A 25,743-nucleotide genomic window follows, 5' to 3' on the forward strand; every position below is an offset into this window, starting at 1 on the left:
GAGATGAAATGAAATGTTACATTAAACGTTTTCAAATAGTCAAAATGACTTATGAGACCATAAGTTATATCCCAATAGAATTTGATACTATGTCTCGCAAGCTATGAAACTGAGAACTAGAGACTATCATGTCACGACAAATGGGGAGAGCCCTACCCATCCCATTGCTAGATGTTTCATCTCCCACATAGCTTTGTGAGACAAATGCACAATCATCGCCAATTTGCTGATGCTTAGCATATCCATCGTTTCCAAATACGCACAAATCTGTTGTATCAAACTGAGACTGCCAGGTTGCTCTCCACCTCGCTGATGCGAGGGGCCACCCGGTTCTTTCACCATGTAACTAATTTGCTCTACCACTGGAGTGAGGCTGTCTTAGCATATATGGAATGTAAAGCACAAAGAGGCTGTGTCTTTAGCATGGATGAAATGAGTGAGAAAGGGACACAGACGATCCTCGGATGCCTCCACTTTTCTACCAACGCAACGTGCACCTTACACGCCTTGAAGAGGTACATGACGGAAGACTCCCTTTTTGTTTTCTGGGTTAGGGGGGGGGGGGGGGGGGGGGGGGGGGGTGGGCTTGGGCCTTCCATCGTTTTTTGGAGTGCAAATGGCTTCAAGGAGAGATCATCATAACTAGTTGGTTTGTGATTGAAAAAGTAATCTAAGTATGTGAACCACTCATTTACACCAAGGAAAATATATGTTCCGATTCAAAAAGAGTATACATCAGTGTAGCCTTTGCCCTTTGGGTGGGTCAAAAATTAGAGTTAGGTAACAAATGTAAACAAGTGACTGAGCAAGTACAGCCCGCTGGTAGCATATCTGGACAAAAAGTATACTGCATTAATATGGATCTATCAAATTTACATAAGACCATTGAAACTCTCTTATGTGTATTCACAAAACTATATAGGCTAAAACTACAGGTGCTAATGATGTGTGTTCAATACTGAAAATTACAAGGCCCGAAGTAATTCGTTTAGGAAACCAGTCTGCATGACTACCCAAAAACCAGCAATAATCATGGAAAAGTTTCTGCAGTTCTCTTTTAGTTACACAAGGATGTATAAGCTGAATAATTACATGTGAAGGGCTGTCATATGCATGCACTTTGAAGTCCAGATGTTCAAATGAGAGGCACATATCGAACACCCATTTCTGAATGCTGCTTCAATGTTCCATCCAACTGCTTGTCAATGACCATCAAATCCTGCCAGGCAAATTAGAGGCAAGAAACAGTAAGAAAGCCAACACATAAGGACATAATAGAACCTCAACTTTTTGATGACAGAGATATGAAATGAAATGCATGTGAATAAGAAATGAAATGAAATGATATGATATATTAACATCTTCAAAGGGCCAAAATGACCGTTACAAACTGATGAATCTGATACCATGTCTGGGTACAAAAAAAGAGAGATGAAAATGAATCTAGAAGTGCTACTAGCTGGAACTGTGTGGGGTATCTGTGACCACTTATACAATGGGTGCCAATACAGGAGGGTGATGTAATGGGTGATAAATCCATCCTCATCTTACTTTGGATGTCGAGATAGTATGGCTCAAATCCTCTGTTGTAGTCTCCATCGATGCTGTGAAGCTCCTCTCCTCAGTCGTGGGCGTCTCGACTCCCTAGCTCTAATGCTTGGTCAATGAGAGTATTGCGCGTGTGAGTATGAGCTGAGCTTTGCAGTGGTGGATGCTCCTCTATCTGTCCAATGTCTGGTGTGAAGAAATCGTAACCTATCTTTAGAATTGTTTCTTTCCAAATCTCCTCAGTACACTATCTCTGTGTTTGTGCAACTCAAGTAGATACAATCCAAGAAATCTCTGGTCCTGATAGCTCAGGACTCTAGAGAAGGGTCCGAAGCCGTCTCTGAATAGACAGAGGAAGCGACCCCATATCTCGTAATACACTATGCACTAACATATATAATGTATCTCTGTCTCTCGCTCGGTATGGCATAGGCAGCATATCCTGCTAGCTGCTGGTATTCCTCTGAATCTACCGGTCGCAATCTCAAGCTGGTGTGAAGAAGTCTGTATTTGACCAATGGCACACCGTAACGCATGAGATAGATGTGTATCCATATACCTAAGTCCAATCACAAACCCATCCCTTGTGAGTTAGAGAAGATGCTCTCTTAGAAAGCCATCTTCGTGCCCAACTCCTGTGTCGGCTCTATCCATGTCCTCCTGGTGTCCAACCGGGTTCTAGCGAATGAGTCTAGTAATCTCCACCTGTATAAGAAACAGCGATGGTGCATCAAGGAAGAACTGGAAGGGAGGCAAGTTGTCCATGATGAAGCCATGTATCTACATCCATCTGTGCATACCAGCAGGATGTGTCCCCCTGTAAAGCTAATTGTCTGGAGGACTCAAAGGCCAATCTTGCATATCTGTCTCTAGTAGTATCCCATAAGCTGTGCATGAAGGAGAGTGATTTGGTAAGCGCTCTATCTCCATAGAGAGGGCTGCTAACTACGCTCTAATGATCTCGTGTGGCATGGAGGCCTTGGCTCTAATTAGCCAAGAGATCATAGATACCAAGGACCTCTCCATACCTCTCCACCCATCCTAACCCACAGAGGGTCCCCAAACATGAACCCCATAGAGCAGAGTTGAAGCTACCAAGGTATCAAAGAGCCAGAGCTTTGTTCAAGGTTCCTAGAACTGAGCCTGCAAACACGTCCTCCCAAGGCCGCATACGCTTTTGTCAGTCTAGTCTGCTGCTCTCTTCAAAGAAAACCTTGGCCCAACGGAGACTGCCCCAAGATAAGTGTATGCACCCGTGTACTCCACAGTCTCCTGAGCATAAGTGAATGTAGGTGCTGATCTCTTGATCCACTGTGGTGTGGTGTTAAAACACCATGACCTTGGTTTTGCCAAGGTTATAGACAATCCACTATCCTCCCCAAAGCTATGTAATGCATCCAAATGTCGTTGCATACCCTCTGGTGAGTAAGAGATCGACACAAAATCATCAGCATATAACAACAATAAAATCCATGTCCCTACCAGCTGAATGAATCAAATCAAATATCCCCTCTAGAGTGCATACATGTCCCACCATTGATCTGTATAGAGCCATGATCCCCCAAATCAACTCAATGGGCACTCCCATCTCTTGTAGTCTGCGCATCAATCTGGCTTTGGGATGCTTTGCAAAAATCCACAAAGCTACAATAAATCCGTCTCCCATGTGCCCTAGCCTCCTCAATGATGGCTCTGAGTGTCAAAATATGGTCAAGAGTGGGGAATCCTCTCTTGAAACCGGCATGTCCTGCTACCTCTATGCCCTCACTCTCCACCCATCTGCTCAATTGCTGCTCAAGGATAGATGCATACAACCATGCCAATGTGTGTCCAATCATAATAGTACAGTAGTTTCCAGGCTCCGTAGGATCACCTGCCTTGAAGACGGGCACAATAGTAGACAGTTTCCAAGTCTCAGGTAGACACTCATACATGACACGATGGAACAGAGTTGCAAGAACCTCTACTAGCATATCTCTAGCATGTATAAAGTGCTCTGCTACTAAACCATCATGATCATATGCCCTCCTGGTCCTCATCCTGTCAATGGCCGTCTTTACCATCTCAGTGGTAAAGAAGGTACTCGTAGACGGGCATGGCTCAAGAGGATCTGGGAGGGGTGTCTATCCAGGGACCGTATATAAGGATGTTGCATGTTGACCCCACACATCAGGAGAAGTAATCACCGGGGGAGGGGAATGCTCATAAAAGAAACGCCATGCCTCTCCTGAGTCTCTACTCGAGAACAACTGGTAATAGTCTTGCTCCATCTGAGCTAAGAACGCTCACTTCTTCTATCGCACAAGGCTTCGGAAGGCTATCTGGGATTGTCTGTGATTGATGACCCTAGGAGGAGATCTCTTTGAAGCTGTGCTCTCGTCTCTCTACACTCCTCGTAATACCAATTTTTCTGAGACATGCTCCCAGAACGGCGTCTCTGATCACGCTAAGTGTGTGGGTATGCCTCTACTGTTGCATCATGCAATGTCTAAGTCAGTAAAGTGGTGATCTCCTCCTTAGAGAGTCCTGGCCTGAATGCTGTACATATAAGACTATACTGTTTAATATGTTGGTTTTGGTACTCTGAGTGCTCCAAGGAGAAGTACATATATCTTTTCCCAATTCCTTACACCATACCATTGTGGACAGGGGATTCATTGCATCTAGAAGAGCTCACTCACTCACCATACACTCATAGGTTGAGCCGGTTGGCTTGTTGAATGTCTATGCCCCCAACCATGTGAATGCTCGTGTAGAGTTTTTAACCACAACTGACAATGCCTTGGCAGAAGTGGAGCACACCACACGTGTAGTTGAAGGCTCGGCACATGCAACCAGCCTTCCGAAAGACCCCAGAGTAATGCAGCAGATTGCTACCAAAAAACAATGCTGTGTGGGTGGGGATCCAAATCATGTAGTGGAGGTAGCATATCCAAAGTGCCCCGTCGATAGCCTAAATCCATAAGCATGAAAATACGATATGAAGCTGGCTCCCTCTACAGCAAGTATAACCCTAGAAACTGCAAAAGCAAAGTGACTCCTCCCAGTCACAGAACCATGAGGCAATCTGACTCTGCACATAAGCATACATACCATTTGCCAAAACAAATGACATACCAAGAAGCCACTGCTAAATGACTCATCAGTCTACAAGGAGCATCGCTTACAAGTCGGATCATGTCCAGCTTATGCTTCCCACGTGCCAACAGGTAGACCCTCATGCAACAGCATCCACATGAAATACAAGATCTGCCTGCTTATCCAAAGTCCCCAGATACATGACCAGATCTGTGCAACGAAAGTATGGTGGAAGCCCTCAGCTGGAGCCAATGCTGCATACAACAAGGCCAGTGAGGGATTGGGGTCATGTCTGAGTAAATATACGACCAATACGCACGGAATATTCTAAAAACTATACAGTGGCCTCTAAGTCTGATACGAAGGCCAGAATCTGCTGAGATGAACTGAGCCATACCATTCATAGACATCAAAGGAAATCATGTGGTGATTAAATATTTAAATTTGCAAGAAAATATTAAAATGATAAAGCAAACCCGCTCACTGTAAGGTACCAGAGTATGGATGGAGGTTGAAATGAAAGGAAATCGTGTGGTGATTAAATATTTAATTTGCAGGAAAATATTAAAATGATAAAGCAAACCCGCTCACTGTAAGGTACCAAAGTATGGATGGCAGACGAGCTCACACCTCTTCAGCTCAAGTCCAAGAAACAAGAATTGGCGAAGGTTTACGAGGCCAGGAACCAAGGAAAATGGGCTGTTTATGGGAAACCCTCATCGTGGAAGGAGTTTTGAACACCCAAGATCAACAAAGGTGGATTATTCATGCTACAATGCCTACAATGTAATCCTACGGGTTAGTATATTTTCTTTCCACGGGAAATGTATTGAAAATGATGTCCATGATTTGTCCCATTTGGGCTCTTGTGGATGTTGAGATACTCTTTCTTTCTTTCTCTCTCTCTCTTTCTCTTAGCTATTCAAGACTCAATATTTTGACATTGTCATGCACACCTTATATGCTTACAACATTCACTCTGTCATGATATAAAGAAGATGAGTTAAGATGCATTGGGCTAAAATGAGCACACTCAACTACCCAAAAAGAGGACCTTGAGAGTTTAAAATGGAGACACAGTCTTGCAGATCTAATCTGAAGACCCTACCCTCAAAGATTATATGTATATAGCTTGATTCTTCTTTCACTTACTTGTAGACTTCGACCAACAGGAATCACCATACGTCCTCCAGGTTTTAATTGTGCCACCAAACTCTCAGGAACAACTGCTACCATGACAAGCACCACTTAAAACAAGCGGCAAGAGAAAATTTACTTCCTTTTGAGAAAGTCAAGGTAGGGTACCAGCAGCCGCAGCCCCAACATGAATGCCATCATAGGGTGCTCCATCCGGATAGCCAAGCTTACCATCACTAGCTATTGTTCAAGCAAACTGAATTTTTAACACATACTTAAAGCCATTCTAGCATAAACCATAATTTTTAAATGAGAAAATCATTCTGAATTGAATTTTTTTACAATGGATAGAAAGTTGTCCGCTTTCAAGCAGGTGTGCAGCTTTGCCCTTTTTTATTGCCTCAATAGACCTCTGTACAAGTTCAGGAATGTGCTCCACTCCAACTGCTCTTCCATTCTCTCCAACCTTAAGCAAATTTGAAAAAGAAACCACTTAGAAAATCCCTAGTCCATTTTATAAAAAATAAGCACTTGAGCCTCTGGAATAATAAAGAAGCACTATGCAACATGTTATTTTCCTCATCAAAGCTATGACCAGCCATTTAATACACCCAAAATGCCTCTATGCCAACCCAGTTTATATGTTTCAAAAGCTTGTCAATGCTAAAATTGGTTAACGAAACTTGTTATTACCATGATTGCAAAGACTGCTGTCAAATATCCCGATCCAGAGCCAACATCAAGAACAGTCGCTCCAGGCTTTAAATAGTCAGACAGAAGATCAAGGCAGTAGGCATGCTGCATGTCAATTTGTTTCTTATCAGTAAGCTTGATCACTCATTGTATTACATAAACAGATGGCAGTAATTCATCTTTTCAAAGGCAGCTGAGTCAAACTTTTCATCATTGAATGATGGCTGCATAGACCTTTTTCAAGAGCAGTGTAAAGCCATGGAAACGAGTGTGCCAAGGGATAAGTACTGCTATAAAGCTTACACCACCTTCATTGCTTTACTTTTAGCCGTCATGCAGAAACTAGCCTACACCAAAAATCTCTGCATTACCTCAGATATGAACTCCAAGTAGGAATCTTCCTACCCTCTCTCTTTAATGTTGCTTTCACAAAGGACAAACCCCACACAGTTTCTAGCAAGGCAGTAACCATAAAACGCCCTCAACAATATACAATGACTGCCGAGCAACACCCTTTCCAGTAGTAAAAGTTTTACACTGTCCATAAATTACACTTAGGTGGTGTCATTGCCTGCATATACCAGTAATACTGCTATTTTTCTATTTGGTGCAGGCATCCAAGGTCTTGACAGTTTGAAAAACACTCATGCATCTACCACTCCCAGATATTACGCCCTATTATCTCAAGAACTTGAATGTAAAGCTAGCTTTACATACTTTTGGATGTAGGGCTAGTACATTAGAAGCTGTACAGGATTTTTTTCTTACAATAATAATATTGAAAATTCGTGGAAAGGTTGATAAAAACCCAATCAGGGGTGTACAAGACCACTTAGGGGGACATAATTCTAGTAAACTTTTAACACGCCAGAAAAGGACAAACTGCAAGAGGGAAAGCTTATGTAACAGTAACCGGCAAGTCAATGACAAGGCTACCCCCAAGCTAGGTGTCTTTATTTCTTGACCTTAAACAGATAAAATAGACGGGAGCGCCAGCTTTGCAACTGATGTGTTTGGCTCTCCCAGGGGTCATATTTGAAGGCACCTCGCCCAACAGCAACTACTACCAAAAGTTGGCACCCAAAAAGTCATAGAAAGTCAAAGCTTTCATAACTGGCCAACAAAGCAGTCCACATCCAACTGCCTTGTCAATACTCGGCTAATAGATGGATCCTCCCTTATGATCCTATTCCAACTCGGTTCTTGCTCCTCTCGCCCAGTCCAGTTCAACATGCCATGTCTTCATTGTGTGACATCCCCCCCCCCCCAACAAAAAAAAAGAAGAGTAATTGGCTGCGATTATGCTTGAAAAACCGATATCAAACCAAGATTCACAAGACATTGACCATCATTCCCAAGGCTGTACAATCTCAAAAGCATGCAGTGCCACGTGCGCATTGCTTCAGATTATGTCAATCTTAGTTCGAATCTAGTTTGGCACCTTTGTGAGCCTCTCAAAGGACCTACATGCCCAAACACGTCAATAGTTGCATACCCTCACTTGCATAAAGCACTCATAGAGTCATGTAGCATGTGAACAATCTCTTAGCCAATTTATTGATTAAATAAACCTCGTTTAAGTGAAGTCATCGGGAAAAACCTGCTGCTTAACCTACCCTTCTGACCCTATATAAGTAGGCATGGGGCTTTCCCTTGGGCCATCAAAACCGAATACTCGTAGAGACATCCAACACCCATCAGCAACGGTACCTAACGTTTTTCAGCCCATAGCATCAGCGTTTTTCAGCCTATCACATTAGGTCAACCCTAGCGTTTGTAAATCCTCAGCGTCAGCATCAGATCCAGCCTAGCGCTTTTGCATGAAGCACTCAATTTCAGCATTTCAGCATTGTAGCATAGAGCAAGCAACAACAAAGCAAGGGGGCCCTTGAGGGTGGTTGGGACCCAACATGCAATGTCATCCCTCTTCTCTCTAGAATCTCTCTGCCTCTTTCTTTCATTGTATTCAGTTTTGTTTCCTCTCAAGTGAAGTAAGGTAACCTTGTGTTTGTGCGAAGTACTAGATCTGAGTTAAAATCCTTAAAACCTTCCACTGCACCTGACATGCACTAGCACAAAGAACACATAACAATCAGCAATCACATTCACATCTTCCCTGACCTCGCACAGATGTCTCAATGCAATAAATTCCTCACTCAAAGAGTATGCATCATTTGTCAATCGCGCATTTTGGAATTAAAACCATAACATCACATATCATGGTAAACTATATACATATCATATAGCCGTCACCAGGCAGAGACTTCCTCTTCCACATACTCGTACTCTTCCTCAAAGTCATGAGTTGTTGCTGCATCCATGGTCACTTGTTGTAAAGTTAAAAAACAGACTCTAGATGAAGAATCTATTGTGCTCTGAACCACTCTATCCAGGAAACACTGACAAGACAGTGAAACAGGCAACAACACCACAAACTGAATTGAAACAACAAACACTTGAACTTGAAAGAGGACTGACAACTGGAGACAAGACACTCCACTCAGATGTCGTAACCCCTAACGTAGGCGTCCCTTGTGCTACTTCTTTGTTTATTGAACTTCAATAATACAATGCCGGGGAGAGACAACTCTACAACCGACGAGTTTGGCTCCCCCAAGGCTCATATTTAAAGGCACGTGGCTTAAAAACAATCAATCAAAAGCTAGCACCCAGAAGCCTTGGACTTTCATAACTCCTTGGAAAAGCATCCCCGCGTCCAATTGCCACGTCACCACACATCTGTACTGCCACATCACCAATCTCACGACTCGCATCGTAAATCTCACCACCACACATGGCCGGGCTCAAAGATGGGTCCTCCCTTCTGGTCAAGTTCTAGTTGGACTCTTGCTCCCCTCTTCTAGTCCAGTACAATAAGCCACGTCATGACTTTGTGACAATTTATACATACAGAATAAGCCCAAATTCACCTTTTAAGAAAACTGGAAGGCATAGACAAACAACAATCAACTCCATCAAGTAGAATATTGACTAACTACTATGACATTCCCAATGAAAGTCGCAAATGCCCAATAGTGGATGTTAAATTAGGTACCATTATATGCTCTTTGAAATATATTTTTTTTAAAGTGTAGCTGATATTCTATTATGTGACCTCCCTCGAAGCGCCCAAGATGGTGCCGACCTGAAGGGGACCTGAAATTGTCACAAAGACACCCATAGGCCATTACAAGGGCTAGTAGACAAACTAGAAAAAGCTAAAAATACTGAAAGCTGCCCTGGCAACTATGAAGGGAGAGGAGGAAGAGGAAAAGAGAGAGAGAGAGAGAGAGAGAGAGAGAGAGAGATGAAATGAAATGTTATATTAACGTCTTCAAAAGGCCAAAATGACCTATGAGACCAAACTGTTACAAAATTGTGAATCTGATACCATGTCTGGGTACAAAAGACTAGAACAAAAATACTACTACTAGAATCCATCCTCATCTGCACTCTAGATGTCGAGAGAGTATGGCTCGAATCCTCTACTCTAGTCTCCGTCAATGCTGTGTAGCCCCTCTCCTCAATCGTGGCCGTTTGGATCTCCGTAGCTCCAGTGCTCGGTCGATGAGAGTGCCGGTAGTGGTCAAATGAGTGTGGGCGGAGCTCTACACTGATAGTTGCTCCTCTGGCTGTCCATATCTAGTGAAAATAAATCTGTAATCCGTCTCTGGGACTGTCTCTCTCTAGCTCTCCCCAGTAAAGTGTCTCCATATTTGTGTAACTCAAGTAGGTATTGCCCAAGACATCTCTGATCCTCATAACTCATGACCCTAGAGAAAGGACCGAAACCCTCTCTGAATAAGCAATGGAAACGGCCCCGAATCTCATAGTACATTGTGCAATGACATATGTAATGTAGCTCTCTCTGTGGCTCTAGCTGGCATAAACGGCATATCCTGTTAGTCTGCTGGTATCCCTCTGAATCTACCAGTCTCAATCTCCAGCTGATGTGAGGATGTGCGTATCTGACCAATGGCACACTGCACACCATGAGACATATGTGTATCCATGTAGCTGGGTCGAATCACAAACCCATCTCCTATGAGGTGGAGAAGATGCTCTCTATAGAAATTCATCTTCGTGCCCAACTCCTGTGGCGGCTCTATCCATGTCCTCCTGGTATCCAACTGGATCAGGTCCTGACGAATGAGTCTAGTAATCTCCACCCGTGTAAGAGACATCGAGAGTGCCTGAAGAGAGTACTGGAAAGTGGGCAGCCTGCCCATGGTGAAACCATGCGTCTAAAACCATGATGTCATCTGTGCATACCAGCATGAAGTGTCCCCCTGAAGAGCTAACTGTCTAGAAGACTCAAGGGCCAGTCTAGCATATCTGTCTCTAGTAGTGTCCCACAAGCTGTGCACAAAGGAGACTAATCTGGTAAGCGCCTCAATCTCCATAGGAGGGACAACTAGCTTTGCTCGATGATAGCGTGGGGTACGGAGGCCTTGGCTCTGATCAGTCGAGAGATCATAGATACCAAGGGCCTCTCCATACGTCTCCAACCATCTTAGCCTACAAAAGGTCCCCATATCTGCACCGCATACAACATAGTTGAGGCTACTAAAGTATCAAAGAGCCATAACTTTGTCCGAGGTTCCTGGAACTGAACCTGCGAACACATCCTCTCCAAGTCTCCCAAGGCCGTATAAGCTCTAGTCAGTCTAGTCTCTGCTGCTCTCCCCAAAGAAAACCTCGGCCCAGTGGAGACAACCCCAAGGTAAGTGTATGCATCTATATACTCTACAATCTCCTGACCATATGTGAAAGTCGATGCTGATCTCCTCATCCACTATGGTGTGGTGTTAAACACCATAACCTTGGTTTTACCAAGGTTTACAGACAATCCACTATCCTCTGCAAAATTGTGTAATGCATCCAACTGTCACTGCATACCCTCTGGTGAGTCAGAGATCAACACAATATCATCAATATATAACAACAATGGGATCCACCTCCCTGCCAGCTCGGCACCTCTATCACCCTCTCTGTCAATGTAATCAAACACCTCATCGACATACATACCAAATAGAGTAGCGGACAATGGGAAACCCTGTTTCACCCCAATGGTGGAGTGAACTAAATCAGATATCCCCTCCAAGGTGCGTAAATGTCCCATCAATGATCTATATAGAGCCATAATCCCCCAAATCAACACTATGGGCACCCCCATCTCTTGCAATCTGCGCATCAATCGAGCTCTCGGTACCATGTCAAATGCTTTGCGGAAATCCACAAAGCTACAATAAATCCGTCTCCCATGTGACCTGCCCTCCTCAATGATGGCTCTGAGTGTCAGAATATGATCAAGAGTGGAGAAACCCCTCCTAAAACCGGCTTGGCCCTTTGCTTGTACACCCTCACCCTCTACCCAATTACTCAACTGCTGCTCAAGAATGGATGCATACAACCGTGCCAATGTGTGCCAACCATAATAGTGCGGTAATTCCCAGGCTCTGTAGGATCACCTGCCTTGAAGATAGGCACCATAGTAGACAACCTCCAAGTCTCAAGTAACCCCTCACACATGGCACAATTGAGCAACACTGCAAGAACCGCTACCATCATATCTCTAGCATGTATAAAGTGCTCTGCTACTAGACCATCATGATCATATGCCCTGTTGGTCCTCATCTTGTCAATGGCTCTCTTTACCATCTCAGTGGTAAAGAAGGTGATGATAGGAGGGCATGGCTCTGTAGGATCTGGAAGGGGGTCCTGTCCAGGAACTGTATGTAACGATGTCGCATACTAGCCCCACACATCAAGAGAAGTAATCACTGGGGGAGGGGAGTGCTCATGAAAGAATCGCCATGCCTCTCTTGAGTCTCTACTCAAGAACAGCTGATACAAGTCTCGCTCCATCTGGGTAATAAGCTCGTTTCTTCCGTTGCACAAGGCGTCGGAAAGAAATCCGAGACTGTCTGTAAGTGATGACTCCTAAAAGAAGATCTCTCTGGAGCTGGGCTCTCATCTCTCTGCACTCCTCATCATACCAACTATTCTGGGGCATGCTCCCAGAATGTCGCCTCCGATCTGGCTGAGTGTGTGGGTATGCCTCTGATGCTACACCATGCAGTCAGTAAAGTGGTGCACTCCTCCACTAAGAGACCAAGACTAGCTGTGCATAGACGGCTATAGATCTCCTTTGTATAAACCGAGTCAGTCTTTGGTGTAAATATATAACCGGTATGTGACCTGCCTCCTGATGTCTGGGCTGTACTATACTGAAATGAAACGGACAATGTCAAAAGAGCATGATCCACTGCTACACCCACTGGTCTGGCTCCCACTATGAAATCCTAAATACAAGGAATAAAGCTCGGCTGTGCCATAACATAGTCCACTGTAGACGGGTGCTCACTACTGCTGCTCGCCCCCCCCTTGCTGCGCCATCGCTGCCCTCTCCCCCCCCCCCTCCCCCCACTCACTGCCCCTGCGCGCTAACCTCTCCCCCCCCCCCCCCCCCCCCCCACCCCCCCCCCCACCCTCTGCCCCTGCGCGCTGCTGCCCCCCCCTGTTTTCGCGCTGCCCCACAGGCTGCCCGCTGCCCTCCTCTCGCGTTGCCATCCCCACCCCACCCCCCCCGTCCTCTTTGCTCCCGAAGGTCTTCTGCACCTGGCTCGGCAACGCTTTCTCTTCAGACAAGTGCTTGGCGTACTCGTTCGCAGATTTTCTTCATCGCCCGCTTCTTCGACTCAGCAGTAGACACAGATGGAGGCTCCAGCTCCACCTCAGAGGGACTCGCTTGAAGCCCCCTCGCCCGACCCCGCTGAGCCCACCATTCGACTTGCTCTTACGCCGGCAAAGCAAGCGAGCCTTGCCACAGAGGTAGAACGCTTGCAGGCGACTTCTGTCATCTGCAAGGTTCTCGGCACTCGTCCCAGCAGAGGAGAGCTGCGAGATCTTCTCCAGGCCCGCCTCCTCGCAGAGGTGGGCAAGATCTTGGATATCCAGATTCTCGGTACTACCAGATTGAGTTCGAGACTTCCGAGATGGCCTCCAAGGTCATAGCTATGAGTCCATTGGCCATCCGAGCAGCACGCGCCCACTTTCGACAGTGGCGACATGGTTTTGACCCGTCTTCGGATGTGCTAGTAGAGGAGGCGGACATCCCCATATCAGTCTGCTTTCCGGGTTTACGGAGGGAGTACCTTCCACTTCTCTCCAGGATTGGCTCCACCATCGGAACTGTCTTGGAGACACCTCGTACGGCAGCATCAGTAGCTGCCAAGGCGGCTGGCATCCCTTCAGTTCGAGTTTTGGTCAGAGATACCCACACGCTCCCGAAGGTCATCCTTCTGCCTCGGGTGAGTGGGGGTTGGTTTAGACAGAGTGTGGAGTACTCGGGTCTCCCGAACCAGTGTTTCATTTGCAGACAGATGGGCCACCTAGCGAAGGCCTGTCCACGGAGGAGACCACGACCCGCACCGCAACCTCAGCCCCAGCCTGCCAAGGCTGGGCCGCAGCCACAGCCAGCGACGCAGAGCACAGATCCAATGCCACCCTCCGAGCCTGGGGCTCCAGCGGAGGAGGGGTGGCAGCAGGCCCGTGGCCGTCGACGCCAGGGGCCACAGCGACAGCCTGGCACTCAGAGTGGCCCCCAGGTGCCTACTCAGCAGCAGTGGGTTCCCACGGGGAACCGCTTTGGTCCTCTTGAGCAGGAGGAGCCCCCTACGCCAGCCTCCACCTCCGCTTCACCCTCGCCAGCCGCTCCGCCTTCCGATCTCCCCTCCTCCTCCGCATGCCCTCCCCCGCCCTCTGCTACCGCTCACTCCCCACCTCGCCCCCCCCCATGTCTCTGCCGCCCCTCCCTGCTTCTCCTCTCCCCCGCCCCCCCCAACCCCTTCTCCCCCTCCTCCTGCTTCAATACCACAGTCGGCTCTGGAGACTGGACCCTTGCCGGCGGCCAGGAGATCTCTTCGCAGCGCCTTCGCCACGAGTCGCCTAGCGAGAGAGGGTCAGCCCTTCATGCGGCCCCCATTGCAGATTCAGACATCTCCTCTTGCAGCTATCCCTCGTGGTTTGACGAGCTTTGACCTCCGACGCCGCTGGGATTTCTTCGATTACGGGTTTACTCGTTTTCTTGGCGATTCCGCAGCAGACTACGAGGCATCCTGCTTCAGAGTCCACGCTCTGTTCCTCGCCGCTAGGGGGACAGAGGCCTTGGACTCAGCAGTTGGTTTCTCCTTCCCCCTCTGTGGCAGGACTGAGACAGAGTGGTCCCTCGACTCAGTGGTGGGATGGTTGCATACACAGGTTCTCGAGTTCTCTCACCACATGGGAGAACTTGGCGTTACAGATCTGCTGCAGACTTTGTGGCCACTGGCCAAGTTTGCGGTGACTCCCCCAGATTCAGCAGGATGTAGACACATTGTGGTGTACTTTTTTGCTGATACGCAGTGTTTGCCTTGCTATGTATTCATTCATGAGGACTCCTGGACAGAGGAGGTTGCTTTGCGCACGGCTCGCTCTACTTGGGCTTGGACCAGGCACTCACTGCAGTCTCGCCTATCTAGAGGACGCTCGGATGCGGATTACTCCCCATCCAAGCCTGCTTCGAAGATAGCTCGTCTTGCTGCTGCGGCAGCATCTGTTCTCTCTCGCTCCCCATGAGGATCGTCTCGTGGAACGTGCAGGGACTCGGTGGGCCCCAGTTTCAGCGACAGCGGGGCCGATTGCGTCAGGAGCTTCAGCGATGCCTTGTGGGAGGAGAGATTGATCTCCTTATGCTTCAGGAGCACCATTTGTCTGAGAGCCGCATTCGGCGATGTGGTCAGATTTTGCGTGGACGCTATGATATCTTTTGGTCAGCTGCTTTTGGACCTGGAGGCATCCAGGGTGGGGTATGTATGACTATTGCGGACTCATTACAGCAGGCCATTGTGGGCAGAGGGATTATTGTACGAGGCAGGGCTCAGTGGATTACTATGCAGGTTCAGGGTAGCCTTGTGGGTTTCCTGAACATCTATGCGCCCAATGTGGCGAGTGCTCGTGCAGAGTTTTGGTCACAGATTGTTGAGTCTTTGCCACAGGTTGACCAGTGGTGTGTAGGAGGGGACTTCAACATGTTGGAGGACCCTTCTGACAGAATCGGAGGCAGCCATGCTACTGTGCATGGAGTCGAGTTAGCAGCTTGGGAGAGGTTTTGTATGACGTTGAGGGTCTCGGATACATGGCTGCATTCTGGCTTTGTGAGGCCTCCAGAGAGTCTTGCCTTCTCTAGATCGGACCGCCGAGTGGGAGGAGTGAATCTATCGCGCATAGATCGCTTCTACACTAGTGACCACTTCAGTGACTTGGGGGGATCAGTGGGCATCCTGGCAGGGACATCCTTCTCGGACCATGCACCAGTGATCCTCACAGTGGCAGACAGGCAGAGGAGTGGGAGCACGATGCTTCGCATCCCAGAGCGGGTCTTGTTGGACTTAGCACTCAGAGAGAGGGTCGAGGCTCTATGGATAGAGGGCATGGACAGCCAGGCTCCACCTGCAGACAGAGTGGCCTCAGGCCTAGCTCAGCTCAGCCACTTCTTTCTCCAAGAGTCTTTGGCTCGACGGGCTGCAGCGAGAGAGGAGGAGCAGCGTCTCAGACGAGGCATTGCTTCACTACAGAGGATGCAGGAGCAGCATCCAGACAGTCCATGGTTGGAGGAGCAGCTTCAGCAGGCTCGACAGGAGCTTGCTTGCACAGAGGAGAGGCGCCTTGAGTTTGCCTTCCACCGGCATGCATCTAAGTGGACTCAGGTGGGTGACAGAGTGACAGGTGTTTTTTTTGAGACAGTGGGACCTCGGCACTCGCATGCCAAGGTCAATCAGTTGAGGAGACCCGATGGGTCAGTTGTTTGCGAGCCAGAGGATATGCGTGCAGTTGCTACTGACTTTTACCGTGAGCTACTGTCGGCTGAGCCAGAGTCAGAGAGGCAGGATGCATACAGGGAGCGGGTTTGGGCACAGATGCCTTGTCTTGTGACTAAGGAGATGCGGCAGAGGCTTGAGTTACCTCTTCAGCTTGAGGAGCTGCACACGGCTCTTAGGGCCCTCCCTCGTGGTAGCTGTCCAGGTGAGAATGGGCTGACTCCCAGCTTCTTCTTGGAGTACTGGGACCTGCTTGGCCCAGATCTTTGTAGTGCCTTTCAGTACATTCTGCACACAGGAGTGATGCCGGATAGCATGAGTGAGGGCCTGATTTACCTCATTCCTAAGGAGGGTGGCTCCTTGGATGAGATTCGACAGTTGCGTCCCATCACCATTCTCAACTCAGCCTACAAAATTCTTGCCAAGGCTCTGAGTTTGAGGATTCAGCCACTTTTGGAGAGCCTTATACATGGGACTCAGACAGGTTTTGTCAAGGAACGCAGTATCCTTGACAACATCTTCACTTTTTGGGAGGCTTCTGCCCTTGCACGGCTCCGTGGGGAGGACCTTGTGATTCTTCTTCTCGATTTTGAGAAGGCATACGACAGAGTTGACTGGGACTTTCTTGAGGGCACGCTACGTAGGATGGGCTTCTCAGAGGCTTGGATCAGAGGGGTGTCAGCTTTGTACAGACAGGCCCACAGTCAGGTGCTTTTGGCAGGAGGTAGAGGTGAGCGCTTCATGCTCACACGATCGGTCAGACAGGGTTGTCCTCTTGCCCCCTTTCTCTTTCTGTTCTATGCGGAGGCGATGAGCAGATTTTTGGTGTCACAGCAGGTTGGTTTGAGGGGCTTAGCACTCCCTATACGGGGAGATGAGCTTCTGGACGCTGAGTTTGCCGACGACTCAGCCTTGTACTTAGAGGGCCAGGAGGCCAATTTACACAGATGTGGGCAGGCTTTGGAGACCTTCTGCTGTGCATCGGGCGCACTGATCAACTGGAGAAAGACAGTGGCTTTCTCAGTTGGTAGTGCTCCTGTGCCAGATTGGATGCCAGGAGAGGGTTTCAGGTGGATTCCTCCAGGGACTGCAGTTCGGTACCTGGGTTGTCAGGTTGGTTTGGATTTGTCCCCCGAGCAGCAGATTGCTCCTCTTCTCCTGTCCATTAGGAGAAAGCTGTTACATTGGAGCTCAACACGACTTTCGCTGGTTGGTAGAGTAGTAGTTGCCAACCAGGTGTTGTTGGCGACTATGTGGTACATCACTTCTTGCTGGATCTTCTCGAGTTCTTGTATCAGCCAAGTAGAGAGGCTGATCAGGAACTTCCTTTGGTCTGGTCGCGACACTCAGATTGCCCGAGCCAAGGTGGCTTGGTCGGTCATCACACTTCCTTGTTCTCAGGGAGGGCTTGGGATCATTGATCCAGCACAGCAGAGCAGAGCCCTTCTTGGGAAGTTCGTCGTCAGAGGACTTCTTCCAGGCGAGGAGCCCTGGAAGGAGTTCTTGTTGCAGAGGCTTCGTGCCAGGGTGCCTCTGGCAGGAGGCCCTTGGCAACCTTCGACCAGATGGATCTTTACAGAGTTGCGCCGAGTTGGTTTGAGCAGGAGACTGGAGGACCGATTCGCTGTGAGTTTGCTTCGGTCTTGGGAGCTATTGCGGCGTGGCCTAGAGCAGCGACAGCCTACGTGCACGGAGGAGCGCCTACGGCAGCCCCTCGTCTGGAACCCCATGGTTAGCACTCAGGGAGGCCACTTGGTTGGGAGTAGGCCTCATGTTTCTTGGGGTCCCATGGCAGCAGGTCCAGCGCGCTCTCTAGGTGACTGGCTAGAGTTCACAGGTTTGTCAGAGGAGGTGCAGGTTGTCCAGCTACAGGGCATGAGAGGGGTTCAGAGCATGTGTCAGGACATCTCAGAGTCAGTTCCAGCTGATTGGCTCACGCCTCTCGAGCCAGTAGCACCCCGGTGGATGGGAGCCTTCACACGACTGGAGGTTCTCATTTCAGTCAAGGCTTGCTCAGAGACTGTCCCAGCCCTGTTCTTCGAGCTTCAGGGTGGGGGACGATTACAGAGAGTTGCAGTAGAGGCCCCACAGGTAGCAGAGTGTTGTTTCCAGAGGATCCGAGTTGTGGGCATCTGTAGGAGGACTTGCGTCATAGACCCTGACCCAGCAGCTCTTGAGACAGGACACTGGAGGCTATGGGCTTGGGAGTGTTGTCCACTGGCACGAGTACAGTGGGATCCTGGTGAGTGGCTATGGAGGGACCCATTCTCTTCTGCAGACCGCCCAGGAGTCCCTTTCTTTCAGTACATTGTTCGGCTTGGACGTCATATACTTGCAGCACACAGAGAGGCCCGCTCCGCTGCAGCACGTCATTGGCAGGAGGAGGGTCTCACAGTTGAGTTCTTGGCAGCTTTTTGGCAGAGGCTGTGGGACTCCAGACAGCCGAGGCGCGTCACCTTGTTCCAGTGGTTGGTTGCACACAGAGCCACAGCAGTAGGGAGCTGGCTTGTACATTGTGGTCTCTCAGCCGCATGTACAGCCTGTGACCAGTTGGTGGAGAGTCAGCGACACTGTCTTTGGGACTGTCCCTCGGCCCAGCAAGTGTGGCTACGAGTTCTTCGGCTGATGCCTGCCCTCTCCACGGCTCGACAGTTCACTTGGGGGGCGGCGGCTTGGTCCACCCTCACGGGCCCGGCACTTCAGTTTGAGCTATCTTCCACCAGCAGGATGATAGTGATACAGGGGGGTCGACCTACACTCCAGCCTGCTACAGACCTTACTCCACAGGAGTGGAGCAGTGAGAGAGCGGAGTGTTGGGAGCTCATCAGCGGCCTAGCTCTCTGGTTCATCTGGCGGGCCCGTTGTTTCCGCATCTTTGAGGCTCGCCTTGTACCACCAGCAGAGACTGTTCGTGACTTTTGGCTAGAGCTGATCCATACTCTCAGAGGACAGCTTGAGGGACTACAGGGCTGCTCCGACCGCATGCGGGAGCGCCGCGAGGCTTTCCTTCGTCTCTGGCGCCCTGGGCCGTTTTACTCCATGGTCCAGGGGGTGCTCAGATGGCACTACTGTCCACCTGTGTGGCTTTTCCCTCCTCCCATCTCTTGATTTAGCCCTATTGTATATATGCTGTTTTTTCATTGGGAGAGTCTCCCCATCATGTTTGTTGTAGCCCTCTCCTGCAGAGGTGGATGTAGCCCTATGGGCAGCTTTCATTAACTAATAGAAGGATCTTTTTCTCGGAAAAAAAAAACATAGTCCATTGTACTGGCTCTGTGTCTGTGTGGAAAGCATGTGAAGCCGGCTGCTCCAGGAAATCGCTGTAAGCCATTAAGTATGGCTAACCCATGTGTGGTTGTCATCTCCGTGAGGTATCTCCCATACTCCGTCTGCTCTCTATCATGTGAGCATCTGTCAAGCCCCAAGTCATCCACATCCGGCTCTCAAGCATCTCATCCGACGTGTCGTAGAAGACTGTCTCAGAGTTGCCCGTTCGGGCATTGAAGTCCCCTAGGAGGATGATATCACCATCCCTAGAAAACTCCCATATATCATCATCTAGTATAGAGAAAGGCGATTGTCCTCTGGGTGCAGCATATACTGACGTACTAGGGGGGAAGTCACATATGGCAATGTATAGAAATCGGCCTATGTCTGCTCTCAACCTCACCCACATGTATCTAGCATGATCATCTCTGCGTACAATCTGTAGTAGTGGCTGTAACTCCTCCCTAAATAGCACTGCTACTCGTCCTGAACCTCTACTCCCATGCTCAGATCTCGCGATTGTTTTGTGGGCTGTCTCCCATCTGTATCCCAGCACCCTGTGGTATAAGCTGTCCAGGGGCCTCATGAGTCTCTAAGAAGAAAACAATGTCCCTCTCTCTGAAACTGTTGTCGAAGGCACCAACATCCAACCTCATAGATCCATTACAATTCCAAGTAGCCATCTTACGTGTGGTCCCATAGGACTCACACCGTCATGTAGAGTGCCGCTCTACAATCACCACCCGACCATCTCTGTAAAAGGCCGTCTTTCCCTTCTCCCTTGCCGCCGTAATCTCTGGCATTACCTCTCTCATATGCGCAAGCTGTGAGAGAGTGAGATCATCACCAAGGAAAATACCTGTCTTCTTGAGAGTAGGCCTCTTTTTCAGAAATTTCTTCTTCTCTTCCAAGGAGGGGAAGCGTAGTATGAGAGCTCTCTCTTTTGAAGATTCTCACGAGCCACCACTCTTCTTGCCCACTCTCCATGCCTTTGTGTGTGAAGGCTTGTCCACCCCCATCATGGATGTGAGGATTGTGACCTCTTTTTCCACATTGTTTATGTCCTTGAGACCGGTTACCCTCACATGTAGAGCCCGCATGCTCCTCCTTTGTTCCTCTTCGAGGGTCATGTTTATAAGAGTGGGTGTACAAGGAGCTTCCTTACCTTTCCCTTTCTTGGTGACCTCAATCCATTTTTCGGCCTCTTCTACTTTCTTTTGTGCTGCGAAGATGACCGCGGCCCCATGACTTCTTCTCCTCATCTTCCTTGATAATCCGTATTTCTTCTCTCATGGTATTCAATTCTTCCATCATGGATGGTTGAATTTCGCCTTCTTCGAGCCGCCCACTTTTTGCTGCAAGAAGTTCACATTGAAGAGTTCCGATCGTGGCTTCTTGTGAAGCCGCTTGCTCTTCGACACGAGAAATCCTTTCGCATAGGTTCTTCTTTTCCTCTTTCCATTCCTCCATCTTTTGAAGAAAGGTTGCCTCCATTTCTTTCTTCCACTCCTTCACTTCAACTTCAAGTGTTGATATCCGCTTGTTGGTAATCGAGAACTTCATGTTGAGAGGGAGGCGGGCTATAGCCACTGGAGATGCCATGTGACAGGGGGTCAATGGGTAGCCCAGTGGAGGGAGACCATGAGAGAGAGAGAGAGAGAGAGAGAGAGAGAGAGAGAGAGAGAGAGAGAGAGAGAGAGAGAGAGACTAAAATAACCAAAAAAATGCAAGAAACTCTAAAAAATAGCAAGAAACGCTTGTGAAACCCTTAAAAACAGAGAAAATCAGCTTCGAAACTTTAAAAAACAGTAAAACACATATTTGAAACCCTAAAAAACAGCAAAAAACAGTGATGGAACCCTAAAAACAGCCAAAAATGACGAAACCCTAAAAACAGCAAAAAAGAGGTGACAAAACCCTAAAAGCAGCAAGAGAGTCCAAACCCATGGGGGGGGGAGAGAGAGAGAGAGAGGGTATCAACCAAAACCTCTAAAAAGATAGGCATCTCTAAGCTGATGTGTAGAGAAAAACCACCCAAGAAGGTATGGGGCGTACCTTAAGAAGCACAAGACAGCATCAAAAGGAGCGTTGAAAATCCACCACTATACAAGAGATTGGACGATGGTGAGAAGAGGCTAAAGAACCTAACCAAAATGTTGCCATAGAAGATGCCCATCCAAGAGAAAGGGAACTGCTAATGGTATGCTATGAATGAAGTCCAAGAAACCACCAGGCAACTGCAGAAAAAGCAGCTAAAAAGCAACACCAAAAGAGCAGGCGTAGGGTCAATATCGAAGCTGAAAAAGGAACCACCAACAAGGGAAGAAAGCACCACCAGTGAATGCCATGGCAGAAGCGAGAAGACCTCAAGTCAACCACCACATGGCCACTAAAGAGCACCACCAAAAGAGGGTCTAGTAAGGTCAAACCCCCAAGAGAGAAAAAACAAGAAAGCGACAAAAAAGGAGTCACATCCATGCACTCACACCCATTCGGTCCAGACCATCTGCGTCTTCTTAGCAATCGGTGGCCATCGATCCTTTGCCAAAAGGTTCCAATTCAAGGCAACCACCGTCGGGAGTTCATAGGCATCATGAGCCTACATTCATAGCCACATCCATTGCAGAGGCGAGGATTCATCTAGATCTTCCATCATATGACTCTGCTCAAAACGATCCAAAACAGCAAATTACAGCCTCCTGTGTTTTTCTGCAGGTTTAGGGTTTCACACCTTAAACTGCAAGAGATCACCAAGGGAGCCTCAGGAAGGCCTTGGGGTGCTTACACAGGACTTTGGGCGCTTGACAATGGCAAAACAGGAAATTACAGCATGCTAAAATTGACCTGCAGCTCACCGGAAAGCTTCCAGAATGCAAGGGAAAGCGACCTTGACGTGTACTTTTGACCTACAGGGGTTTTGCGCCGTTATGCTGGCAAAATTGGATCAAAAACCTGCAATTACAGCCATGGACAGGTTTGGACAGCTTGGTGAGATTTAGGTGAAAGCGTATGAATCGTTTATTTGCAATACGAATAAAAAAATATCTAAAGGGGCACCAGTCTTTGGGCCTACAAGGTGTCATTGTCTACTTGGAAGCACTCTAGCTGCCAAGCCGTGTTTTTGTCTTAAGTGTAAATTCCAATCACAAGTTTATCGTGAAGTTCCTCTGTGTCGTAAGGTTTAAACCGTTTAAAAGATCGGGTGAAAAGCTGAAGACTACCGCCCTACAGGCCAGTTTCACAAAGCCCACAAATCCCAACACGCAAATAGTAGATAAGGTTCTCATTTGAGATTTTGAACCATCTCCCCCTTGAGAGAGGACGTTGAAGGGTTCTAATTTGAGACATCAAGTGCTCCCTCAAAGAAATACAAGAATAAATTCTTTGAATTTGACTGATTAACTCATCCAGAAAATGTAGACCACGCAATCCAAGCACATTCGATTTCCATCCTTGAATGGATGCTTGTAAAGTCTACATCACAAAGTTTGGACATACGAAAGATTTAAGATGCAAGTTTTGTTCTGGAAAATGTCAAAAGAGAAGCAATTCCTGTATCTAGAGAGTCAACAATTTCCCTCCTCCTTTTTAAGTGTTTGCATGGCACTCTTCAAGAGCTTGGCATACGAAGGGCTAGAGTCTACACCTACAAGCCCTATAGTTTTCCTTATTTTGATTTAATTAATAGTAAATTGCAGTTTACCATAAGGTACATAACCTTCTGGTGTTTTTTTATAAGGAGTTCCACGCTCGAGACATAAGGATAGAATGTGAAAAAACAGTAACTAGTTGTTTCACCCCTTGGAAACACGTTTCCTTGGTTCAAGACCCCAAACAACTCTAAGGTCATTTCTTATCACAAATAGACTGTCATTGATAATAATCATTCCAAATCTGTCTCTCCCAACATACTCTTTAACATGGAAGGACGAAAGGAAATCTTTGGTAGCTCCCTAGAACATGATGAAAACAGCATAGAGAAATTTGTTAAACTAGCAACCAACCATGTGAGGTGCCGAAATAGTTGCTTCGTATCCTGTCAAAATAGTCAAAAGTAACAAGCCATCTTTATTCATTGGCCCTTACAAATTATAGCTTAAAACTTTATTGCTACATAGATGTAAAAGAATACGTAAAATGAGTGACAAGAATTGACAAACCTATTGGTTGAGGAGAATCAGCATATGGAGGACTGTTGGATAAGACAAAGTCTGCTCTGTCAATTTCCTTCATTGCCTGTGCCGCTGCAGCTGATGTGAGTATATTATTCCCTGCACAAACAGCAAATGGCAGAAGTTTGAACTGTTACACAAAACCATAATTTATATTATAACAATAATGTAAAATTGCGGACAATAAGCAAGCTCTGATGCACAAGAGTGAGTAGTAGAGACTCGAGAGAAGAAACATGGGGGGGGAAAGAAGGAAAGAAAGGTTATATTAATGTGTTCAGACTTCTAGCGGCAAAAAGAACTGGCTTATGAGACAAAACCACATACAAGTGACTGTCACGAGGACGTGGCAATTGCTAACTTGAGTTGTTGGTTTCTTTCCGATGATTTTTGTTTAATTTTGGGGCCCTCTTTTTGAAGTTGCAAATGGCTGGACATTGTATGGCCAGTGTGAAACGGCCGACGGCCGAGAGTTTCACCCGCAGTCGAGAAGGGCAAGTCGCCACGAGATGGTCGGGCCAGTCGGCAGTGGAATCCGAGCAATAAAAGGGTGTCTAGGCTCAGTTCAAAGTCATCTAGGCCCCTCGTGACACTTATAAGTTGGTGGGTACTAGGAAATTAACTCAAAAGAGGCATAAGGACACTTGGTGGCTCCTTGCTGATTCTGCTAAATCTACATGAAGAGGGGGCGCCCAAATTGAGAGAGGGGGCTGATTTGACTTGAGAAGTGCTACAATGTGTGTGTGAGTAGTGGGTGCAAATGATCACAGTTGTAATGGAAAGCTTGCCTTCTCCCTTGCTCTATGTAGCACGATGATTTGCTCTCACATCTCTCTCCCTGTCATCACAAAGTGATGACGTGGCTACGGAGAGCAGAAACCCTAAAATTCTTGCTAACCCTAATTTTTGCCAAAAACCCTAATTTCCGAAAATCGCAGAGGCTTTATTAAAAAAAAAATTAATGATGAGCGACGCAAATCTTGCTTTTTCTCTACGCAATGAGAAAGAGAGAGAGAATGCTTTTGCTTTCAAGTTTTGACTCTCTGTGAGAGAGAGAGAGCAGTTGCTTTTGATTTGAAGCTTTTAGGACTCTGCTTTTGGGCATCCCTTGTAACCTTTAAATTAGTGGTGAGGGCCTCACTTCTCAGAGCATCTCAGAGCATCTGGACGCAGAGTCTGAGAGTGAATCCCGACCCACTCTCTTGTACTTTGAAATGATTAATATAAAAAGAAATACTGAAAGGGGCGCCAATCTTTGGGGCCAATATCTCTAGGCACGGAACTCCGTCGGGCCAGTGCAAATCTATTGTGATCTGTGAATTGTTTTGAAGTGGTTATTTGGTGCTGTCCTGATTGATTCTTGACTTGGAGTGTCCAAGTCTGTTACATGGGTATCAGAGCACGGCCGATTTCTCTTCTACAGGAAATCCGATCCCCAATTTTTTTTTCCGCGGCACCTATGGCTTCACCCAAGGATCAGTCGACTCCCTCTACATCTGGAGATGCAGGCACGGATCACAACGAAGATTCAAACAGAGAGTATGGCCCGCCTCGGCCTACTCAGGCCGAGCAAAGAGAGATGACGCGTCGTCAATTGATCGGCGATACAACAAAGATGATGCTCAGTTTTGCGAAGGATCCGAATTTGGCAAAATATATGAGCGAGACTTCTTTTCAGGAAGTGCATGCGCAGTGACAGAAAACCACTACATCACCCCTGAAACCCGCTCTCAAGAAACCTTCTGATCACAAACAGTACTCAGAGAAGGAATTACAAGAGGTGGTTGATGCACGGATTGCTCAGCTTTTTGACGCGCAAAAGAAAGCCAAAAAGCACAGCAAAAAGCAAAAGAAAAGCACTGACTTCCCGGGATATTTGGGTCGTCAATCAACTTTTGATAAGGCAAAGAAACAGAAGAAGTGTGTTCGATTTGAAGGAGTACCCAGTTCTTCTTCTTCTTCTTTTGACAGTTCTTCTAGCTCTTCAG

General features: G+C 47.5%; 1 protein-coding gene across 2 annotated transcripts in view; it reads right to left on the reverse strand.

The window, feature by feature from the left end:
- Window positions 1-830: 830 nt before the first annotated feature.
- The window catches only part of LOC147457148 (protein-L-isoaspartate O-methyltransferase-like), a 78,432-nt gene continuing 53,519 nt past the window's right edge, over window positions 831-25,743 (reverse strand). For both annotated transcript variants that reach the window (XM_086512136.1, XM_086512137.1), the window contains exons 3-9: window positions 23,744-23,854; window positions 23,588-23,619; window positions 6,457-6,561; window positions 6,106-6,229; window positions 5,932-6,003; window positions 5,779-5,852; window positions 831-1,219 (exon numbers count right to left, since the gene is read on the reverse strand). In XM_086512136.1, coding sequence (XP_086368262.1) covers window positions 1,136-1,219; window positions 5,779-5,852; window positions 5,932-6,003; window positions 6,106-6,229; window positions 6,457-6,561; window positions 23,588-23,619; window positions 23,744-23,854 — 602 coding nt within the window. In that variant the 3' untranslated portion in view covers window positions 831-1,135. The remainder of the gene's footprint in view (window positions 1,220-5,778; window positions 5,853-5,931; window positions 6,004-6,105; window positions 6,230-6,456; window positions 6,562-23,587; window positions 23,620-23,743; window positions 23,855-25,743) is intronic.

The sequence above is a fragment of the Adiantum capillus-veneris genome, chromosome 5 (assembly GCF_014529385.1).
Source record: "Adiantum capillus-veneris isolate H3 chromosome 5, ASM1452938v2, whole genome shotgun sequence".
Classification (NCBI taxonomy): Eukaryota; Viridiplantae; Streptophyta; class Polypodiopsida; order Polypodiales; family Pteridaceae; genus Adiantum; species Adiantum capillus-veneris.